The sequence below is a fragment of the Leopardus geoffroyi genome, chromosome B4 (assembly GCF_018350155.1).
Source record: "Leopardus geoffroyi isolate Oge1 chromosome B4, O.geoffroyi_Oge1_pat1.0, whole genome shotgun sequence".
NCBI lineage: Eukaryota > Metazoa > Chordata > Mammalia > Carnivora > Felidae > Leopardus > Leopardus geoffroyi.
This window is the reverse complement of record NC_059341.1, coordinates 10557252-10575993: the sequence shown is the minus strand read 5'-3', so window position 1 is coordinate 10575993 and position 18742 is coordinate 10557252. Positions and strand designations below refer to the sequence as shown.

The 18742-nt window shown below is 39.2% G+C and overlaps 1 protein-coding gene and 1 non-coding gene across 8 annotated transcripts in view; one reads left to right on the top strand and one right to left on the bottom strand.

Moving 5' to 3' along the window:
* The window catches only part of USP6NL (USP6 N-terminal like), a 234992-nt gene that overhangs the window by 143601 nt on the left and 72649 nt on the right, over nucleotides 1-18742 (top strand). For 4 of the 7 annotated variants that reach the window (XM_045465657.1, XM_045465656.1, XM_045465658.1 and 1 more), the window contains 2 exons: nucleotides 11791-11858; nucleotides 13850-13932. In XM_045465657.1, the coding sequence (XP_045321613.1) occupies nucleotides 11791-11858; nucleotides 13850-13932 (151 nt within the window). Of the gene's footprint in view, nucleotides 1-2851; nucleotides 2922-7869; nucleotides 8037-11790; nucleotides 11859-13849; nucleotides 13933-18742 lie in introns of those variants that run through there. The other 3 variants (XM_045465653.1, XM_045465655.1, XM_045465659.1) reach the window with 3 other exon arrangements.
* LOC123592308 lies at nucleotides 729-835 on the bottom strand. Its single transcript, XR_006709700.1, has one exon. It is a non-coding gene; the product is annotated as a U6 spliceosomal RNA (small nuclear RNA).

Genomic DNA, 18742 nt, shown 5'->3' with positions numbered 1-18742 from the left:
TGGGCTTGGAGATTATGGCACTCTTTTTTTTTGTTGTTGTTGTTGTTAAATAATTGAATGAATGACAGCTTCAGCATGATATGAACACTTATATTTATTATTTTCCAAGTTGCTGGCTTTCAGTGGCCTTATATTCTGATTTGGACCTAAGGGCCATTCAGGGACCAAATAATACTTGCATTGTTAATACTTTTAAAACATGTATTAAGGTAATTCTTTCTGTGTGTTACTCTGTTGTTCTAGGTGATACTGAGTTCTTGTTTTTGTATGCCATGCTGGGTTCAGTTTGTTTTTTGCACGTCATTTTTTATTTAAATAGTAGAAAAGTTACCATTGGGTCGAGAAGAGGGTTTGCCAAATTATCTGTGGAATTAGTTATGTACTATTAGGGTGGGCATTCTCTGAACCCTCTTCCGTCCCCTTTGTTGGGTATGTGATCTACGAGAATCTGCTGTAATTGCATCATTTCTTGTTAGCTCCCATTGGGCTGAATTCAGCATGAACTTGTAGTGAACATAACTGCATGCTTATAGTTCTGAATGAGCCGGAAGAGTTGTGAAGGTCAAGTAAGTGCATTAGATTCAACAGAATTCTTCCCATAAACATGGAAATTAATTGTGAGGGCCTTTGAGTTAGTATCTATGAAACACCTGAAGTATTTTAGCAGAGTTAACTTTAGTATCCATTTGGTGATTCGTCTGTCAAATATTCTTGCAGGTTTTTTCTTTTCTCTTTTGGAACGCTTCATGAGTTTCATGCATCCTTGTGCAGGGGCCATGCTAAATCTGCTCTGTATTGTTCCAACTTTTAGTCTACATGCTGCCAAAGCGAACACTGCATGTTTCTTGATCGTTTCCTATTATCCTAAAACATACAGCTTAAAATACAATAGAGGAGTACAGTTGCTTAGAGGGGTCACAAAGACTGTTCGTATAAGTGGTTCTTGGATTCTCTATATCATTGGACTCCATTTTGCACAAATAGTAGACAAAGTCAGTTTTGTAAGTTTAGAAGGCTACTAGAAAGCAGAAAGCAACTGTTAAGAATCCACAGGAATCACAAGTAGATTTGTTTTTAAGAAAATAAATATAAGGACTAGCAGAAATGAGAAGAAATATAAAGATGATCCATTTGTGCTTTAGCAAAATAGCTTGGTATTAGAAACAAGGCTTTGAAGTCAGACAGCCTGACTTTGAAGTCCTGCTCTGCCACTTACTTCCCATAGGACCAGAATGACTTAACCTCTCCACACATCAGGCTCTCCTTATGTAAACTGAGAATAGACACACAACTACCAGAGTAGGTTGTCGTGAGGATTATATGAGATTACACATAGTAAATGCTCAACACAGGTCTGGCACATAGTAAACGCTCACTAGACAGGTTATAAAGTATCCACAAACAGGGAGTCATTACCAATGAGTCTGTGTCATCTATTCAAACGATCATATTGCTGGTAAAGCAGCTAAGGTATAGTCCTGAATTTGCCAGCCACTGTAGGCGGATTTAAATGAGTGAAGTGACTCATAGGCTTGTCTTGGTTCTAAGTATGTGTTGTTGGCAATTTTGTCACTCAACCCTGCCCCCAAATGTGGGAGTTACACTCATACTCAACAACTAGTAATTATGCTTCTCATCAGTAGTAATGGTATTTAAATACTGTTACATCACTCCATATCCTTTTTCTCTATGAATCACCTTACACATAAACGTAGGAGTTACTAGTGTGATTTGGGGAGTTCTAGGGAACCAATAGTGATACTGTTTCTTCTCCTTGAGAAGTAAGACACAAGAGACTGACAGATGGAGATCAAAATGGCTTCTGTATTGGTTGATCTAAGGATGTGACATTAGATCCATTAGGTCCAATGGGCCTTATTAGCCCATCTTGACTTGGACTTCCCCACTGGGTGACTAGCATAGCTGAGCAACCACAGACCTCCCCTCAGGACAGGTGCCTTCATGCATGGAGAACAGACCAGATGGCTTGCCCCCCAGGGTGGCTGAGAGAGAGAGAGAGAGAGAGAGAGAGAGAGAGAGAGAGAGAGAGAGAGAGACAGAGAGAGCGCGCGCAAGGAGCTGAGCCAAGCCAACCTCAAAAGTCCTTCTGCCCCTATAAGAGGGGAAGAGTATGGGGAGAGTTCTGGAGTGTTCATACATGGATTTAAAAGCATGATGGTAGTACATTCAGCCAAGTGGGCAGGACCTTCCTGTCAAGAATGTGAGACTACGATTTTGGGAGTAGTTTCTGGGAGTAGACAGGTAGCTAAATCAGGAAGACGTGGGGAGAGGAGTGGGCTGGGCACAGACATCACAGACATGTCTCTGGTTTTCTTCGTCTTTCAGGAGGCTCCTGCCTTTTTTTTTTTTTTTTTTAATTCCTTCCCTTGTCTCCTTCCCTCCTTTCCTCCCTCCCTCCCTCCCTTCCTTCCTGGATATGAAGTACTTGTAAATATGCAGAAGTGCTAATCAGAAATAGATGGTGACTTCTCATTTCTGAATTTTAGAATCTTAATAAAATTTTAAATGCTACCTTGAAATAGAATTAAAAAAAACTTAGAATCTTTTGTAAAGGTGTACTTTTTGCAGGGAAAGTATTTCTGAAAAATAGCTTAAAATCTAATTGTTAAAAATAAATTGATATGTTAAGTGTTGAGCTGGTTGAATAGTTCACAATAGTAATAATTCTGAGGAATTAGTTTCATCCTTTTAAGAAATACTTGGTGAGCAGCGACCGTGTGCTAGACCCTATGATTAGATACAGTGACCGCAGGGTGAATGAGAGAACTGTGTTTTGTTCATGGAGCTTACAATTAAATAACACGTCAGTAAATCATATGTCAATAAAATGTTACGGGTTCCTGTTTTGAAGAGAACTCAAACAAAAGAAGCAGTGGCTGGTTCTCCCTTTATGCCAGCAGGTATGGGTGGTTCAAGTGGAAGCAGACTGTCATTCCTGATTGCATTTGAGAAAAACTTACCTTCTCAATTACGATAAATCTTTGCCAGTAATTGGCTTTAGGACTTTAAATATTATTTTGTTTCTCCTCTTTCTAGAAAATAGGAAGCAAGTAATAGAAGGCTGCCCAGGAATTATTGCTATGACTATAATTTTAAGCATTTTCTTAGTTATGGAAACATTAAATACCTAGCTGATACTGGGTGCTCTGTGTTTAAAATATTAGAGATGTGCCCTGTTCTTGCTTGCTTGGCCGGGATAGCCTTGCGGGTCTGCGTGGGTCATGTGGGTCACTTGGAGGAAAGAGGGAGAGCAGGCCAGGGGAACTTTGCTCCCTCTCTCCTCTACCCGACCTGCCTGCCTGGCTTGGCAGTTGGGCTTCTGTATAAGGATTTGTGGGAAGAAATGTGTTCTGCACATTGAATGGCAAATTTAAAAACTATTCATTTAAAGTATGATATATAATAGGAAATATCAATGTCATGCTGATCGTGATAGAATATAAATATTTTGAATGAAAAGATACAAATCCTGTTTGTAAATCCTGAAGAGCATTTAAGCTTACTTATTTTGAATGTTTTTATGGTATCAGACCATGTGGATTAAGGCAGAGAAATATGAAGCTATTATGTGGATACTTGTGTGACTGTTTTGAGAGGAAATCTGGGCGTTTCTGGGGACTTTTGGGTTCTTTCATGTAGTTTGCTTTTAGCCTTTGGCTGTCTCTTCCTTGATCACCATTATTTGTCATAGTTTTCCCAGTGAACATGGGAAAGAGAGAAGGAGACCAATGATTTTTCTAAGATTATTACTCAGTTGGGGGAGGAAGAAGGAGATTAGTAGGTGTTGGGGGTTGTGCAGTTTTTGAGGACATTGTTTAACATGGAATTGAGTGAGTTAGGAGAGGGGGAAATCGGACGGGGCTGGGGCACGAGGGAATATTGGATGATAGATGACCTCCCTGTGGAGGGAAGAGACTCTGGGTTAGTCTTCTCCCAGGACCACCAGGTGGTGCTTTTGGCCTAGACTCCCCCGGGATCCTGGCATGCTGTTTCAGAATCAGCTTTATAGGGGCCAGTAGGGGGAGGCAGGCAGGGATATGTACCTTGTAGGTGCCTGCATTTCACATCATCTCATACGAAACACCCAGTTAAAATCCGTGGTATTTCAGGCTCTTTTGTGACTGGTGCACCTGCCTTTATTTTATTCGTTTGTTTTTAGTTGTGTTTTAATGTTGATCTGCTTAACTTCCAGCCTTGAATCTAGAACATGAGAAAATAAATGCTGAAGTTTTCAGCAGCCTAATTAAGATTTTACCATTAAAAGAACTCTTATTTTTGATATATCTTAGCCCCTAGTGCACTAAGAAAGTGATCACAAGTAGCTGAAACCATTGCTTTGGCACCACTGGTACTTGGGGCCTCTTTTGGTTGAAAGATGAGGTTGAATGAAGGAACTCTGATTATAGACCAGAATAACTTATTCAAATTATTTCAAGGAAAAAAAAAGAGCATCATTTGTATTGAGCAGGAAGTGTAAGCCACCAGGAGCTGAAGCATGAAGCAGCTTCTGTCTGTGTCCTTTTAGGCTGAAAGGTCTCTACGATGGTGACTCACTCTGCTCTCTCAGGTCCTGCGTTCCTCTTTGCAGCAGCTGCTTTTTCTCAGCTTACTGGTCGTTTCTGCTTCCTCTGTTGTTCTGTTGCCTTTGGTCACCACTGCCTCGTAAGCTCTTTACCTTAGGATGTTTTCTCTTTAACTCCCATTAAAAATGGACTCTCGTTTTTATCCTAGTCCACATTCCTTAGAGAAGACTGGTTGAATAAATTACATTAATGTATTAGGTAGGCAGCTTTCCAGCTACGGAAAAGGTTAAGGTAGATCTGTTGATGTATTGGAGCCAGACTGAACTGTCTGTTCCATGGCGGCATGTTGTAGTTTGGCGATTAGCCGCCGTGGTGGGAGAAGTGGCATGGAGGTTCGGAGGTGCCACAACCGGGGCTTGGAGCCCCTGCTTCCTCCCCTATAAGAATGGGTCGCTAAGCCTTTATTGGCACACCACTGGGTAGGTCTGCAGATGTGGATATGCACAAGCTCCAGGATGCACTGTTAAATGAGAAAGAGTGAGGTGTAGAGCTATTTATAGAACAATTCTAGTTTCTCACTAGAAAAGGGAGACTGAAATCTGTGTGTGCATGCACGCGTGTAGATTCTTGTATAGTGTGGAGAATGTTTTTTGCAGGTACTGGTGGCTGCTTTTAGGAAGGGCATTAGGTTTGGAGTGTGGTGTGTGTGTGTGCAGATCAGAGTTCAGTTTTGGGCACTTTGTCGTTGATTATGAACACCAAAAGCCAATAAAATTCTTATATGATCAGAATCATGCCAGTATCATATAATCAAAGTAGTGTCAGTGTCATTTATCTAAGTCTCGAATATTATGAGGTATGGAAAAATAAGTATAATAATCCTAATGTTGGAAGTGTCAAGATCACATGGGTTCATTTCTCCTACATGCCATATGTGTACAAATGGCCTTTGTACATTTCTTCACGTTTGCCTGTGGCTTTATCACTTTCTGCTTTGCTAGTTCTGAGATTTCAAACAGTCCTCTCACCCTCTTTTTGGAGTCTTTTATGTGTAAGCTTTTACTGTGTCACTGATAAAATCTATCTTCTTCCTGAAGACACCTTGTATTCCCTATTCTAATGTAGGCTGGCTGCTCTCTAGGCAACTACACATTTGGCATCTGGAAATGTCTAATTTTAGCCTTCTGAGATTTCATGGATCCCGTGTCTGCCTTCTTTTTTATTCTGTTACAGAAAAATTATTCTGGCTCTTGTTAAAACAGCAAAGACGTCGTACACGAGAATTGCAGTTGGGGTCAAGACTGTCGGCAGTAGGGGAGAGAGATCAGGCTCCACTCCAAACACAGGAAGGACAGGTGGAGTTCATAGCCACCAGGCAGACTGAAGGTTTCAGTGCATGGCGGGAAGGGGGTGGTCCTTGCTACGCTGACTGAACAGGATTCTGGATAAAGGCACGCCAGGGTGACTAGCTATCAGGGTGTGGGGGCACTCCTGCTAAACTGACTTAGCAGGATTCTTGCTGCGGCTGGGCCAGGCCAGGCTAGGCAGGCCGAAGATAGGACAAGGCTAGGAGGAGCCTGACTGAAGTTTGGAAAAGGAGAGAGTCTTTGTCAGTTCTTTTTATTGTTGTTTCGTTTTTCTGTAGTGTAGTCTCATATTCTTTTTAAAAGAAACATCGGGTAGGCAGTGAACTTTGAATCATGTATTGGTTTTCTGTCCCTGCTGTAACGAATTCCACAAACTTAGTGGCTTAAAACAACATAGATTTATTCTTTTATATTTCTGGAGGCCAGAGTCTGAGCTCAGCTTCACTGGACCACAGTCAACGTGTCAGCTTAGTTGGTTCCTTCTGGAGCCGTTTCTTAGCCAGTTCTGACTTCTGGAGACCACCTTTGTTCTTTGCCTGCCAACCCCTTCCTTCCTCACAAGCGCTCCAACCTCTTCCATCGTCATACTTTCTTGTTTCCCTTCTGTAAGGTCTCTTATGGGGCGCCTGGGTGGCTCAGTCGGTTAATAAGCGTCCAACTTCGGCTCAGGTCATGATCTCACGATTCGTGAGTTCTAGCCCCACATTGGGCTCTGTGCTGACAGCTCAGAGCTTAGGGACTGCTTCAGATTCTGTCTGTCTGTCTGTCTCTCTCTCTCTCTGCCCCTTCCCAACTCCCACTCCATCTGTCTCAAAAATAAATAAACATTAAACAATTTTATAAGGTGCTTTATGATTCCATTGGGCCCATCTGCACGATGCAGGATAATCTTCCCATCTCAGGATCCTAACTTACTACATCTACAGATACCTTTGCCATATAAGGTACACTCACAGGCTCCAGAGATGAGGATGTGGACATCTTTTAGGGGTGAGGGTCATTTCTTGAGCTTTAGCAGACCTGATAATAGCTAAAAATGTTTTTATTTTTTCTCCATGCTTCATTGATAGTCGGGCTTGGTATAGAATTCTAAGTTCATGATCATTTTTTTTTTTCTCAGAACTTTGGAAATAGAGTTTCATTATCTTTTAGCTGGAAAGAAGTTTGATACCGGTCTGATTCTTATTCCTCAGTGTATGACTTGAAATTTTCCCTCTCTCTAAGCTTCTGAGATCTTTCGCTTATATTAAATACTACAAATGGCTTAAACTGAGTGTAAACTTAATGTGTGAAGTGTCCAGTTAAGTGTGATTAATGTCCGCAAGCATGCCTCCAACATGACTGTTAACGTTTGCAAAGTGGTTTCCAAATTGTAGGTCCCTGAAGAGGAGTAAGAAGGAATAAATAGAACAGAAAATTTCACAGAGCCGTCCTACAGTAGTTATACACAGTGTTCCCCAAAACGTGTTTCACTTGTATATGTGTGGTGTGTTAAAACTTTCCAAAACCTTCCAAAATTTAGCTTGTATTCATTTAGTGTCTGAAATAGAGGCTGACGTTCTCACATTAAAAATTATGTTAAGAATGAAATGTGTTTGAGGGGAACATTCCTACCTAGTTTTAGTTTAATGTTTTCAATAACAATTTTCTTTGTTGCTTTATGACAAAATTTAGGGCAAGTAGTAAGCATGTGGTTAACTTTGCAGCAGGAGGTGAAGGCGTGTTCTAAAGCGGCTTGTCTCAAGCCCCTGTTTGTTGTCAGATGGAAATGCCGGGTGTAGGCTGCTGTGGCTCATACTTGGGATCTGGCCTGAAAGACGTGTTTTTACCCTCAACAAACATCATCTTTGTTAGAATATCTGGAGTCCGTGTAGCCACAGAAAGGTCTTTTCTTCTCCCTTAGAAACGTTTTCTTTCTTGTGCTTGTTTCACAAATAGTTTAAAGTAGAGCTGCCTTCCACTTTTCTGTTTCAGTTTGTTGCAAGAATGTATGAGGCACCACCTAACTCGCCTGGTGTGCTTGAGAACTGTAAAATAATAATGAAGTCTTGGAGTAGATAAGTTTAATCTATGAGGACTGAAGCCGCCGTTAATTCCCAGGGCCGGACTAACTGTCTAACAAATGGTAAAGTACTTCTTAAGTTGGAATAGGTGATTTGTATATAGTAGTCCTGTCAGAATGTACACTAGGAAGAATGTCCGCTTTGAGGTTTGTTCTACTGGACTGAATTTGAAATTTAATGACTGTGAATGACTTGTTCATTACAACGTGGGGTTAATTGAGTGAGAGATACTCAGCTACATTGCCTGCTTTTAAAAAATGTCTTTCAGGAGGATGCTTGATTCTTAAAAGTTCTTGTGTTTAAAGGGAATTAGAAGGCTTCTGGAAATGTTAGAGTTGCCACTTTTTGAAATGCTTCATAAGATGCGATAGCTGTCATTATCTTCCATAAATTTGTGCCCAGATAGGTTTTACTGTATACTTGCGTGTTTAATCCATTGGCTCTCTATTTTTACTGCTTAAAACATGCCTTTTTTCTTTGAAACACTGTTGCCTTAGATGTGAAGTCAATAAAAATAATTTTATTTCATCTGGCTTGAATAATGTAATAGAGGTTTTTTAAATTAAGTAATGACATGTGATGTAGGTGCCGAATAACACAACCGTCATTGTTTGATAGGTGCCTGGAACTTTGTGTACACTTGCACACAGACACAAGGCAGCTGTTGATAACCCTTTGTCTTCAGTGTTTTAGGGCAAATTCTTTGTTCTTGCAATGGAATTTCTAAATAAGCTTTCAGAATGAAATCAAAGGGAGGATTCTAGTGCAATTCTTCATAAACTTCTCAACTATAGATCAGACACTATGATACATAATTTAACTACAGTGAATTCTGCAGAGGGATATTAACTTTCTACTCTAAAGATGGTTACCTCACAATGTGGATTATTAAATAATGTCTTTGCACTCCATGTTGGGAACAATTGGCATTTACATTTAGTCTCTTCTAGGAAGCAGGTTTGGCTATATTTTATAAAATTAGTATGCCTTTAAATTCACGCTTTTTTTAGAACACATTTGTCAGCATTACAGAATTTTCTCTCCACAAGGAAATACAAGGACAAGAAAGTTCTAAAGGAATTTAAAGATTTGGAACTTACTTTATTTGATTTAGAGCCAAGCCAACTACTCTAACCATGTTTAAAGTACATGATTTTTCTCTCCTGAAATTAGGATACAATTTCATCCAATTTCAATATGACCTCTATTACGTGGTTAGGTTTTTTCCTTTTCGGAAATCTCTAGACTGGAGATGATCCCTGGAAAGCTTTATATTTTATAATTTGCCACAATGATGCTTTCTTGGGATACTTTGCATCTTCTCAACTCTGTACTGTTTTCAGTTCTTGCCTTTATACTTTTAAGCCTTTCATTGTTAAGTAGGAAAGACGGTTGAGACTCCTATGACTGTAGCAGCAATGAAGGTCTGATATAGAATACATTCAAAGAAAGCACTCATCCATTGAATTTGGCCTGATCACCGTAGATATTCATGCTTCGTTGTTCTGATAATGGAAGTGGAATTTAATAAGTGGTCAACTTTCCTAGTTTGAGTTTAATTTTTTTTAAATTTGCTTTCCCTACCCTTTTGGAGAAATGTGAGTGTAATGTTGTAAAACTGGGCAACAGAAGAGGGAAAAGGAATTGACAGAGGTCCCTAAGTCTAGACTAGGGTAATGAATATATAATTGAGTTGATTATCGCAGACTTTTGACTGCATTAGTTCACTGTGAAGATCTAGTCTGCATTTTTGTTATTTTATTGAACCATTCTATTATTTATTCACATTTCCCCCAGAGGAGAGCGTATTGACAGTCTGAGAAAAGCAGTGACATAAACATTTTTTCCCAAATAAACTTTTAAAAATTGACAAATTCCCATTTTTTTCCAATTTTTCCTATTATATCGATGATCTCATTGGCCTAAATCCCCAGAGGTGAAATTGTTAGGTAAAGGACATGCCTGTTTTTAAGATTCTGGGGACATATTATCAAATTGCTTTCCAGAAAGATAAGTCTCCCCCAGAGTAAGCTACTGCAGATTTCCCCACACTCTTTGTCAACATTGAGTAACATCAGTGCATTTTTTGTCAGTCTAAGTACAAAGATATTTTAAAACTTGTATTTCTTGAGTTTCTAATAAGTTTGATTTTTTTTCCATTCCTTGGCTTTTAGATTTAGATTTTATTTTTGTCAGAGCTATACTTGGTTTAAAGATTCAGCAGTCTGTATGACTTATTTTGAAAAATAGCTGACTTCCATACTCCTCCCTCCCCACAGCCCACCTCACAGAAGTAACCACCTTTCTCTCCCAGGCTGATTCGCTTTCTGTTTTCTTCCATAGTGCTAGAGAGCAAGCCTGGATTGCCACTTCCTGCTTCCACAGTCGCAGGCAGTATGTGTTGGTTTCCTGCTGTGGAGGGCGAAGATGTGCTTTTCTTCCCCACACCTAACCTCTTCTGTACGCATGCACATCCCCTTCGGTCTCGGTCTCGGTCTCGGTCTCGGTCTCGGGGAGTTGACTCCTTTCATCACCTTTCTTGGGTCTAACCCCACCCTTCCCTCTCCTCAGGAGCCACCATTTGCTGGGCCTTTGAGGGAGGGGGTTTGAAGAATCCCTGCAGAGTCACTTTAGTGTTTCCAGAGGAATGAATATGAAAGTGTGTTGTGTCTGCCATCTTTCACTGCAAGTCCTTTCCTGTGTCTTTATTATTATTTTTCTTTCTTGTGTCTTTAGCGGTCATTTTTATAAAATTATCCTTAAAATTACGGGCTGTGGAGTCACGACTGTCTGGATTTGAGTCCCAGTTTTGCTCTTTAGTAGTTTTGTGGCCTTAGACAGTGGGCTGAATCTCCAGGCCTCATATGCTACCTATGGTAGGGTGTCGTGGTGAGACATAAACGGGATAAGGGATGTAAAGAGCTTTTCACAGTACCTGCTGCCAGGCAATATCGTCCTGCTGCCAGGGAGTTAGTGAGAACACAGATGTGGTTGTGGCTGTTATTGTTACTCTTGTGAATTTCTTGCTCATGGCCATTGCCCACATTTCCAGTGCAGTGCTTGTCTTTTTCTTCGTGATAAGAGGTACCTTTGATATAGCCTGTCCCTAGTCTTTTGTTTTTCTTTATGGTACTTGGGATGTGTCATCATATGCTTGCTATTTCATGTCGTGATCTCTACCACTCTTATCAGGTTTGTATTTTTCAGGGATACCTGGTGGTGGTAAGAAAGAAGGGTATGTGTGCGGCAGAATTGGAGATTAGATTAGCATAGTAATTGGGGCATTTGATGAGGGAGGACCTCGGGGGCCAAATGAAGGAGTGATTATTTTCATCATGTAGGAGAAATAATTTTTCTAACTCCTGAAGTGTATCTTAACACTGTTTATTTTGTGGACAGATTACCTCAATTTGTAAAAGCATTCTTGAATGTTCTTCTCATCATAGACCCAGATGGGTTTCATCTGAAAACTTTGAGCTTTCGGTTTGTTTCAACTTCAACACTTGTTTCTCCGAAATTAGATCCAAAATTGATTCTTGAGGGATAAGATTTATCATCTCCTCTAAGTTAATGCCATGTTAATAAATTTACTTTCTTTTGAATATCATATATACTACTGAAATGGTAGATATGTTGATATTTCAAAGCCGTAGTTATAGATAATTAACTCAGCCTTTTAAGTTTATTTGATTTTGCTAGTTTGTCCTTTTAGGCAGTATTGATTTATTGTTTATTTTTTGTTTTACCTTAGGTTTATAATTAATTAACTTTATGGTTTTTTAAATAACAGTTCATCTAAACTTGTTCCCTCCACAGATTCGGACCAGGATGTAGCCCTCAAACTTGCCCAGGAGCGAGCCGAAATAGTTGCTAAATATGACAGAGTAAGTATTCAGATTTACTCTTGGAGTCTGTTTTAGCAGAAAAAACATATAAATAGAAATGGATTTGTTTTTTGGAGAGCTTGAATTACAGAAGCAGTTTATTTATTTCATGTGACCTTTGAAGTCATCTTTATTCTCTCTTCTTCCCTCTGCTCCAACCACCCTGGTCTCTTGCTGTTCTCCCTACACACTGAGCTTTGTGCTGGCCGTTTTTTCTGCCCAGAACATTGTATCCTAGATAGTCTCAGACCTCATTGTCTCACCTTTTTCCGATCTTTACCCAGATGCTGCCTTCTTAGTGAGATCTTCTCTGACCACACTGTGTAATAGCAAATACCCCCTCCTTCCCCAGCTATCTGGGTCCCTGTTCTCTCCTTTCTCTTTCACCACAGCACTTATGTCAGCATACTTTATATTACACTTACTTTGTTTTTCGTCTACTCTCACTCCTAGAATGTAAATGGAGGGTAAGAATACCTTTTGTTTGATTTACTCTTATATTCTAAATATCTAGAATAGTTTCTGACTCATGCTAGGTATTCAATAAATATTTGAATATGTTAGTATATAAAATTAAATACCCATTTTATTTATAATTTATATGTGGTATTAAAATTTTAACACGGATCTGAAAATTTGAACTTATACATTATATATAATCTCCATTAGCATTTTATCTGTTTGTTAGTTATGAAATCTGGTTTTTGATGCTTTAGAAAATCACAGTGGTTGACAGTTCACATGTCTTCTCGTTATTACTTTACCTCTTGAGGTCTGTAATGGGTTGTAGGCAGTGATTTATAAATGTCATGTTTTATATTTATATCACTTGCATGTAATTTCATATCTGTTGCTTTTGATTATTTGTGAGAATAACAGGAGCATCAAATTATAGAAAGTCATCTGGACTGTGCCCTGCCCCCAGGGAGGCATACAGGTGGTGCTCAACTTAACAGCTATGTTCCCAGAGTTCGTTTTTAAATTGGTTGTTTGGAACAACCTGACACAAATTCCCATTATTGTGAATAGATTTTAGTGTGATCTATGAAAAACCTAATTAATTTATTTAACTGCTTAACTAACTTAAAATCAGTAGAACTGTCATTCATTCATGTTTGTATGAATTTTTTTTCCACGCAGTTAACACTTAGTGACTGGGCTAGCCGTTGTACAGTCATTGATAAAATATATGCAGATGGAGGGGTCCACAAGACAGTTGGGTATTGAGTCTGAAATGTGATGGGTTGGTGTAGACATTTGGGGTTCCTACTAATCAGTGCTAGTTCACGGCCTCAGAAGTACAGTGAGAAGAGCAGTGGGCTGAGGGCAGGGTTCTGGGCACACTGAGAGGGATCTGTGAAGACCCATCAAAAGAAGAGTTGGATGGTATGGGGAGAGCCAAGAGAGGCTGGTGTCATGGAGCTTGAGGCATGGGGAATGTGCAACACTCACGGGCACACCGAGCAGAGTCCTCTAGATAAGAACCGAGCAGTGTCCACTGGATTGGACAATGGAAATCATTTTTGACCTTGGCAAGAATCGTGTCCAGGCTGATGTAGCTATGAAGTAAAGAAGGAGAGAGACAAGGTGGATAGCTTACTGTTCTGAGAAGTTTGGATGAGAAGGCATGAAAGAGTTTTTTTCCAAGATAGGTTGATTCAAAAACATTGAAGTTTGGCAGTTCCTTCCCGAGTGGCTTTCTTGCCCTCCGTTGCTCCCACGTCCCCAGTTGGCTTCTTACAGGAACCCAGGTCTGATAAGTCAGGGCTTAGCTGCATGTCAGTTCTTGCTGACATATGGGACCTTCTGAAGCCTGTACCTAGGAAATGGTGATTCTATTACCAAAAGTCGTTTTTTTTTAAAGTTAATTTAGGGTGATAATGCCTGATTTCTAGCTCTTTATAAAAAATAACTCTTGTGGCCTTTTTATTCTGAATAATTATTCAGTTTTATAAATTCCCAGTAATACCCTTCTTTGTTCCCCATTACAGGGACGAGAAGGTGCAGAGATTGAACCTTGGGAGGATGCTGATTATCTTGTTTACAAAGTCACGGACAGATTTGGCTTTTTACAGTAAGTTGTATCGATTGAAAGTTAACTTTTTATTATGATGTTTCTGTGGTGACCCATTATGTTGATTTTCTTTATTTTTAATAGCCCTGCTATGAAGGAGATGCCCGGACTGGTCCTGCAGTGTGCTTTTTGTTATTAAATTCCTAGCATTTTTAACCTCTATGATTAAAATTGAACTACAGTTAAGAATACAATTTTTAATATTTGTTGTCTTTTAGTAGGGACATAAAGTGCAATAAATGAGTTGTATCAATAATTTAGCAGAATTAAATGGAAATGAATAACACTTTGTATTTCAGAAATAATTACAAAACATTTCATTTTATGTAAATGCGTTTTAAAAATAATTAGCAATTAGAACTTTAGTGTTATGCAGCCTAAATATGAGCAATGAAAAGAAATGCTGTTGATCTTTCCTATAGTTATAAATGTCTCCATGTTATTGCTTCTCAAAATTAATTCCATTTATCCTGAGTATGTTATGTAAAGAGTTGAGGGAGGTCTAGACTACTATAAAGTAAAGTGGCTGAAGTGGTTTTGACTCTTGAAAACATCTCGCTAATGATGAGAATCTGCCCGTTCTGGTTCTGGCATTGTTTAGGCAGATTCCTACAGGCTGGAGACTCCTCATCATCTCTACAGTTTGTTTGGTTCCATCCAATTTAGTGATTAATTTCTCGTTTAAATTTACTTTTTTCCCACTCTGATTTATTATAAAGAGGAAGAAGCCAGGGTTTTTCAATTTATGATACATGATTACGTTTTGGAGAAAAAATGTAACTTCTTGATAGTTCATAGCAGCAACTTCTAGTACTCAGACTTTGTTTTCTCCTTCTGTTGAGTTTTCTTGCATTTAGGAAGTATTTTTTTGTATCATGTTTTTCTTTGGGTTGAACAAGCAAACAAATGAACAGAAACAGTTCTGGGAGTTGGAGAATGTGCCCTTTCTTGTGGCTTTGCTGCTCTCAGATAACACTTTAGTGCGTCATCTATAAAGCAGAATCAGTAACTGCTCTGCGTACCTAGAGTATAGTTGAAGCTTTGAAGAAGTGAAATGATAGAGTACTATATAAAGGTGTGGACAAATTTAAGGTGTTATTATTATACCTAATGACATTAGCATAACCAGAATGTTCTCCTGAGTAGTTACAATTAGAAGACTCTGAACTTCAACAGACCGACAGAGCAATGTTTAACTATGATGAAATACTGTTCTCAAATTAAACCCCCACTTCCACTTTTTTTTTTTTTTTTTAATAAATCAAACTTAGCCACAAATGTGTCAGGAAATGATTGCATGTTTGTGTGGGTTAGTGTGCAGAACCGAGGTATGTGACTGAAGGATAATTTGCACATTTAGCCCTGTCAGGATCAGTAGGTCCCAAAATTGCCTGCACGTTAGAATCAGCTGGGAATTAAAAATAAATAAATTTCTGGGCTCTATCCCAGATTTTGATTCAGAAGGTGAAATACAACTCAGCTGATTTTGACCTCCTTTGTATATTTGGTATATTGTATATACAATATATTGGAAGTGAACCACTGTAAGAGATGATTGTATCATAAAATGGTCTAATGTAATACTAACTACATATGAAAGAAACCGCATTCCAAAAGGATCTAATAATTACCTAAAACCTCATTTCTCATTGCTTGAAACAACATGTTTAGTCAATCAATAATTTATCTTAATAATATTAGCCAGTATTCATCGAGCACTTACTGTGTGCCAGGCACTGTTCTAAGCCTTTTACATGGATAACTCTTTGATTCCTCTCAAAAACTCCTTGGGATAGGCGCTCTTATTTATCCTTTTTTTAGATGAAGCTGAAGCAGAAAGAAGTCGGCCAACTGGCCCACGTTGTTTTGACAGTAGGTGTCCGATGAGGGATGTAGTTTTGCAGCAGGGCCTGTCTTCCGGATTGTGCATCACCACCCTCCTGTGTGTTCAGTAAGAGAAACACAGAAGTGCCTTGAGATGCCTAGAAAGAAAATCGAAAGGGGAAAAGGAGGGCCTAAAGAGGACACCGTTGAAAGCGACCGCTTGTGTGAAGGTATAGTTGGATAGCTCAGTTCACCCCTCCTCGGAAAATGAAGCCAACTGGTACCGGTTCTCATACGATCACGCTCACCTTTTAAATTTATACTGTGATGCAGTTTTGAAGCATCCAGCGCAAATGAAAATAATGAAGCATAGAAATGGATTTTAGTGTAATGTTAGGCTTTATTAAATTTCACCAAAGTCATAGATTTTTTGTTACAACGCCTAATTTAAGTAAGACGCTTTCTCTAGAGGTTGCTGCTGGTGCCTTTCATTGCTTATCACTGTAGCCTGAAGAAGTGTTTTTGCACTATTGAATAAAGTCCCTTGGTCTAGGCATTTAGACACTGCGTTCTGTCACACCTTGATCAAAGAGCATTTCTTTCTGCTGTTTTAGTTCTTTGCAATTTTGATTGGTTCTGCGGTGAATTCAGGTTGTAAGTGTCAGTGTCAATACAGCACAATAGCCAGAAGTCACTTTGTAATCTTCTTTGAAGGCTGCTGACTTCATATCTAATTACAGTTTTAGTGACTTAAATTACTTGCTATGATATGTGAAGAAGGCATGTATTTGTATTCACAAATACAGTATAGGACTAACGTGGTTTTATAATAGATTTCACAATAAATATAAAAACTGTTGCCAAACCAGCCTGGCTCGATGCTGCAACAGGAAGGTCTTTGTTTAGTATTCAGAGATGGGGGTTAGCCCCGGTCCGCGTCCCTGCAACAGGGTTACATCCGGAGAATGGAGAAATCAAGCTTAGTGAAGAGTTAGAGAACTTGCAACATTTGTATCAAAAGTAGTCACCACTCGTCTGTTTAGTGAAGAATGCTTGGAATTTGGACATGATAGATCAAGCTTTTAGGTCATAAGTTATTAATAGAATTAGAAGGAAATCGTATCAAAAATAAAGATAAAATTAATGTGAAGCTTTAGATTTTTAACTAATCAAAATGTGTATATAAAGTTTAGCAGATTGTCTGTAGTTTACTATGACTACATAAATATTTGGAAACCAAAATAAAGGTGTTTTTGTTTTCATAGGACATCTGTTTTGATGACAAGAGCTTGAGAACTTTTCTACCCGACCGATCCTTTTGGTTAGAGTTAAATCTAAATTTAGACAAAATTTACTTCAAAACACAATTTAGTCAATATATTTAACTTACAGATTTTAACAAGTGTTAAGTTGCCAAATGAAAGTTTATCTCACAGAAATATGCCAAAAATTACAGTCACATACACTCTGGTTAATAATTCTTTTAAGTTTAAAACAGATGAAAATAGATGCAGTTAAGGCCCCTCTCTTTTCAGGGGTGACTGTGTTGTTTTTATTTGCTGTATTTCTATGAGGCATAGCTTCTTGCTGTCAGCTTGGTGTTTTCTTTAAGCAACTTCTGTGTGTCTCATTCATAGAGGACAAACCTTTGTTTTGCTTTGTTTTTAAGTTTGTCTACTTATTTTGAGAGAGGGGGAGAGAGAGCACAGGCGAGCAGGGGAGGGGCAGACGGAAAGGGAGAGAATTCCAAGCAGGTTACACCCTCTGCACCCACCGAGATGCGGAGTTCAGTCCCACAGCTGTGAGATCATGACCTGAGCTGATATCAAGAGTCAAACGCTCAACTGACTGAGCCAAGTAGGTACCCCCAAACCTTTGTTTTTTAAAGTAGGGGTAGGCAAACATTTTCTGTGAGGAGCCAGATAGTAAATATTTTAGGCTTTGTGGACTGCATGATCTTTGTCATAACTATTCAACTCTACTGTCGTGGCATGAAAACAACCACAGACGATACATGAATGAGCGTGGCGGTGTTCACCTTTCTTTACTCACAAGAGCAGGCCGTGGACCAGATTTGATCCTGGGGCTGTAGTTTGCTAACTGAAGGAATACCCTGCACTCATGCAGATTTTGGTCTTTCTTCTACTTGATGGATATTTAGGTGCCAGATAAAGATGCACAGATGCATGCAGCATGGGGTCACCGTTTTTTCGTACACTGACTCAGCAACGTGTAGTGTACTCCTTCCTTAACACCTGCCAGCTGCTGTGCCTGAGGCTGGTGCTGTGACTCACATCTGTATCCTAGACATTGTGTGTAGCTTTCGGTTCGGCAGTAATCCCCTCCTTGCTTTTTCCTTGGAAGGCTGTGAAAATTAATGCTTGCCGTCACAGAGATTTGAAGAGGAAAAGTTCTGTGGAGATCAGTGCTGTGCACACAGCAGATTTCATATAAAAAGTGTCAGGTACGGAGTAATAGTGCAAGAAAATCCATTGTAGGAAAACTTGACCACATTCTTGCTCTTTCGTCCATCTAAGGAGTTTCAAGACTGTTTTCACAATTCAACACACAGCAGGTATGGGGGGAACGGACCTCATCATAAATAAAGCCATATATGACAAACCCACAGCTAACATCATACCCGGTGGTTAGAAGCTGAGGCTTTTCCTGCAGAAACAAGACAGAGATGCCCACTTTTGCCACTTTTATTCACATAGTACTGGAAGTTCTAGTCAGCACAGTTAGACAAGAAGGAGAAATAAAAGGCATCCAAACTGGAACAGAAGAAGTAAAGCTATCTCTTTTTGCAGATGATAGGATCTTATATGTAGAAAACCTGAGACTCCACCAAAGAATTGTTGAAACTGATAAGTGAATTCAGTAAAGTTGCAGGATACAAAATCAATATATAAATTAGTTGCATTTTTATTTTTATTAGAAAAAAATTTTTTTAACATTTTATTTACTTTTGAGACAGGGAGAGACA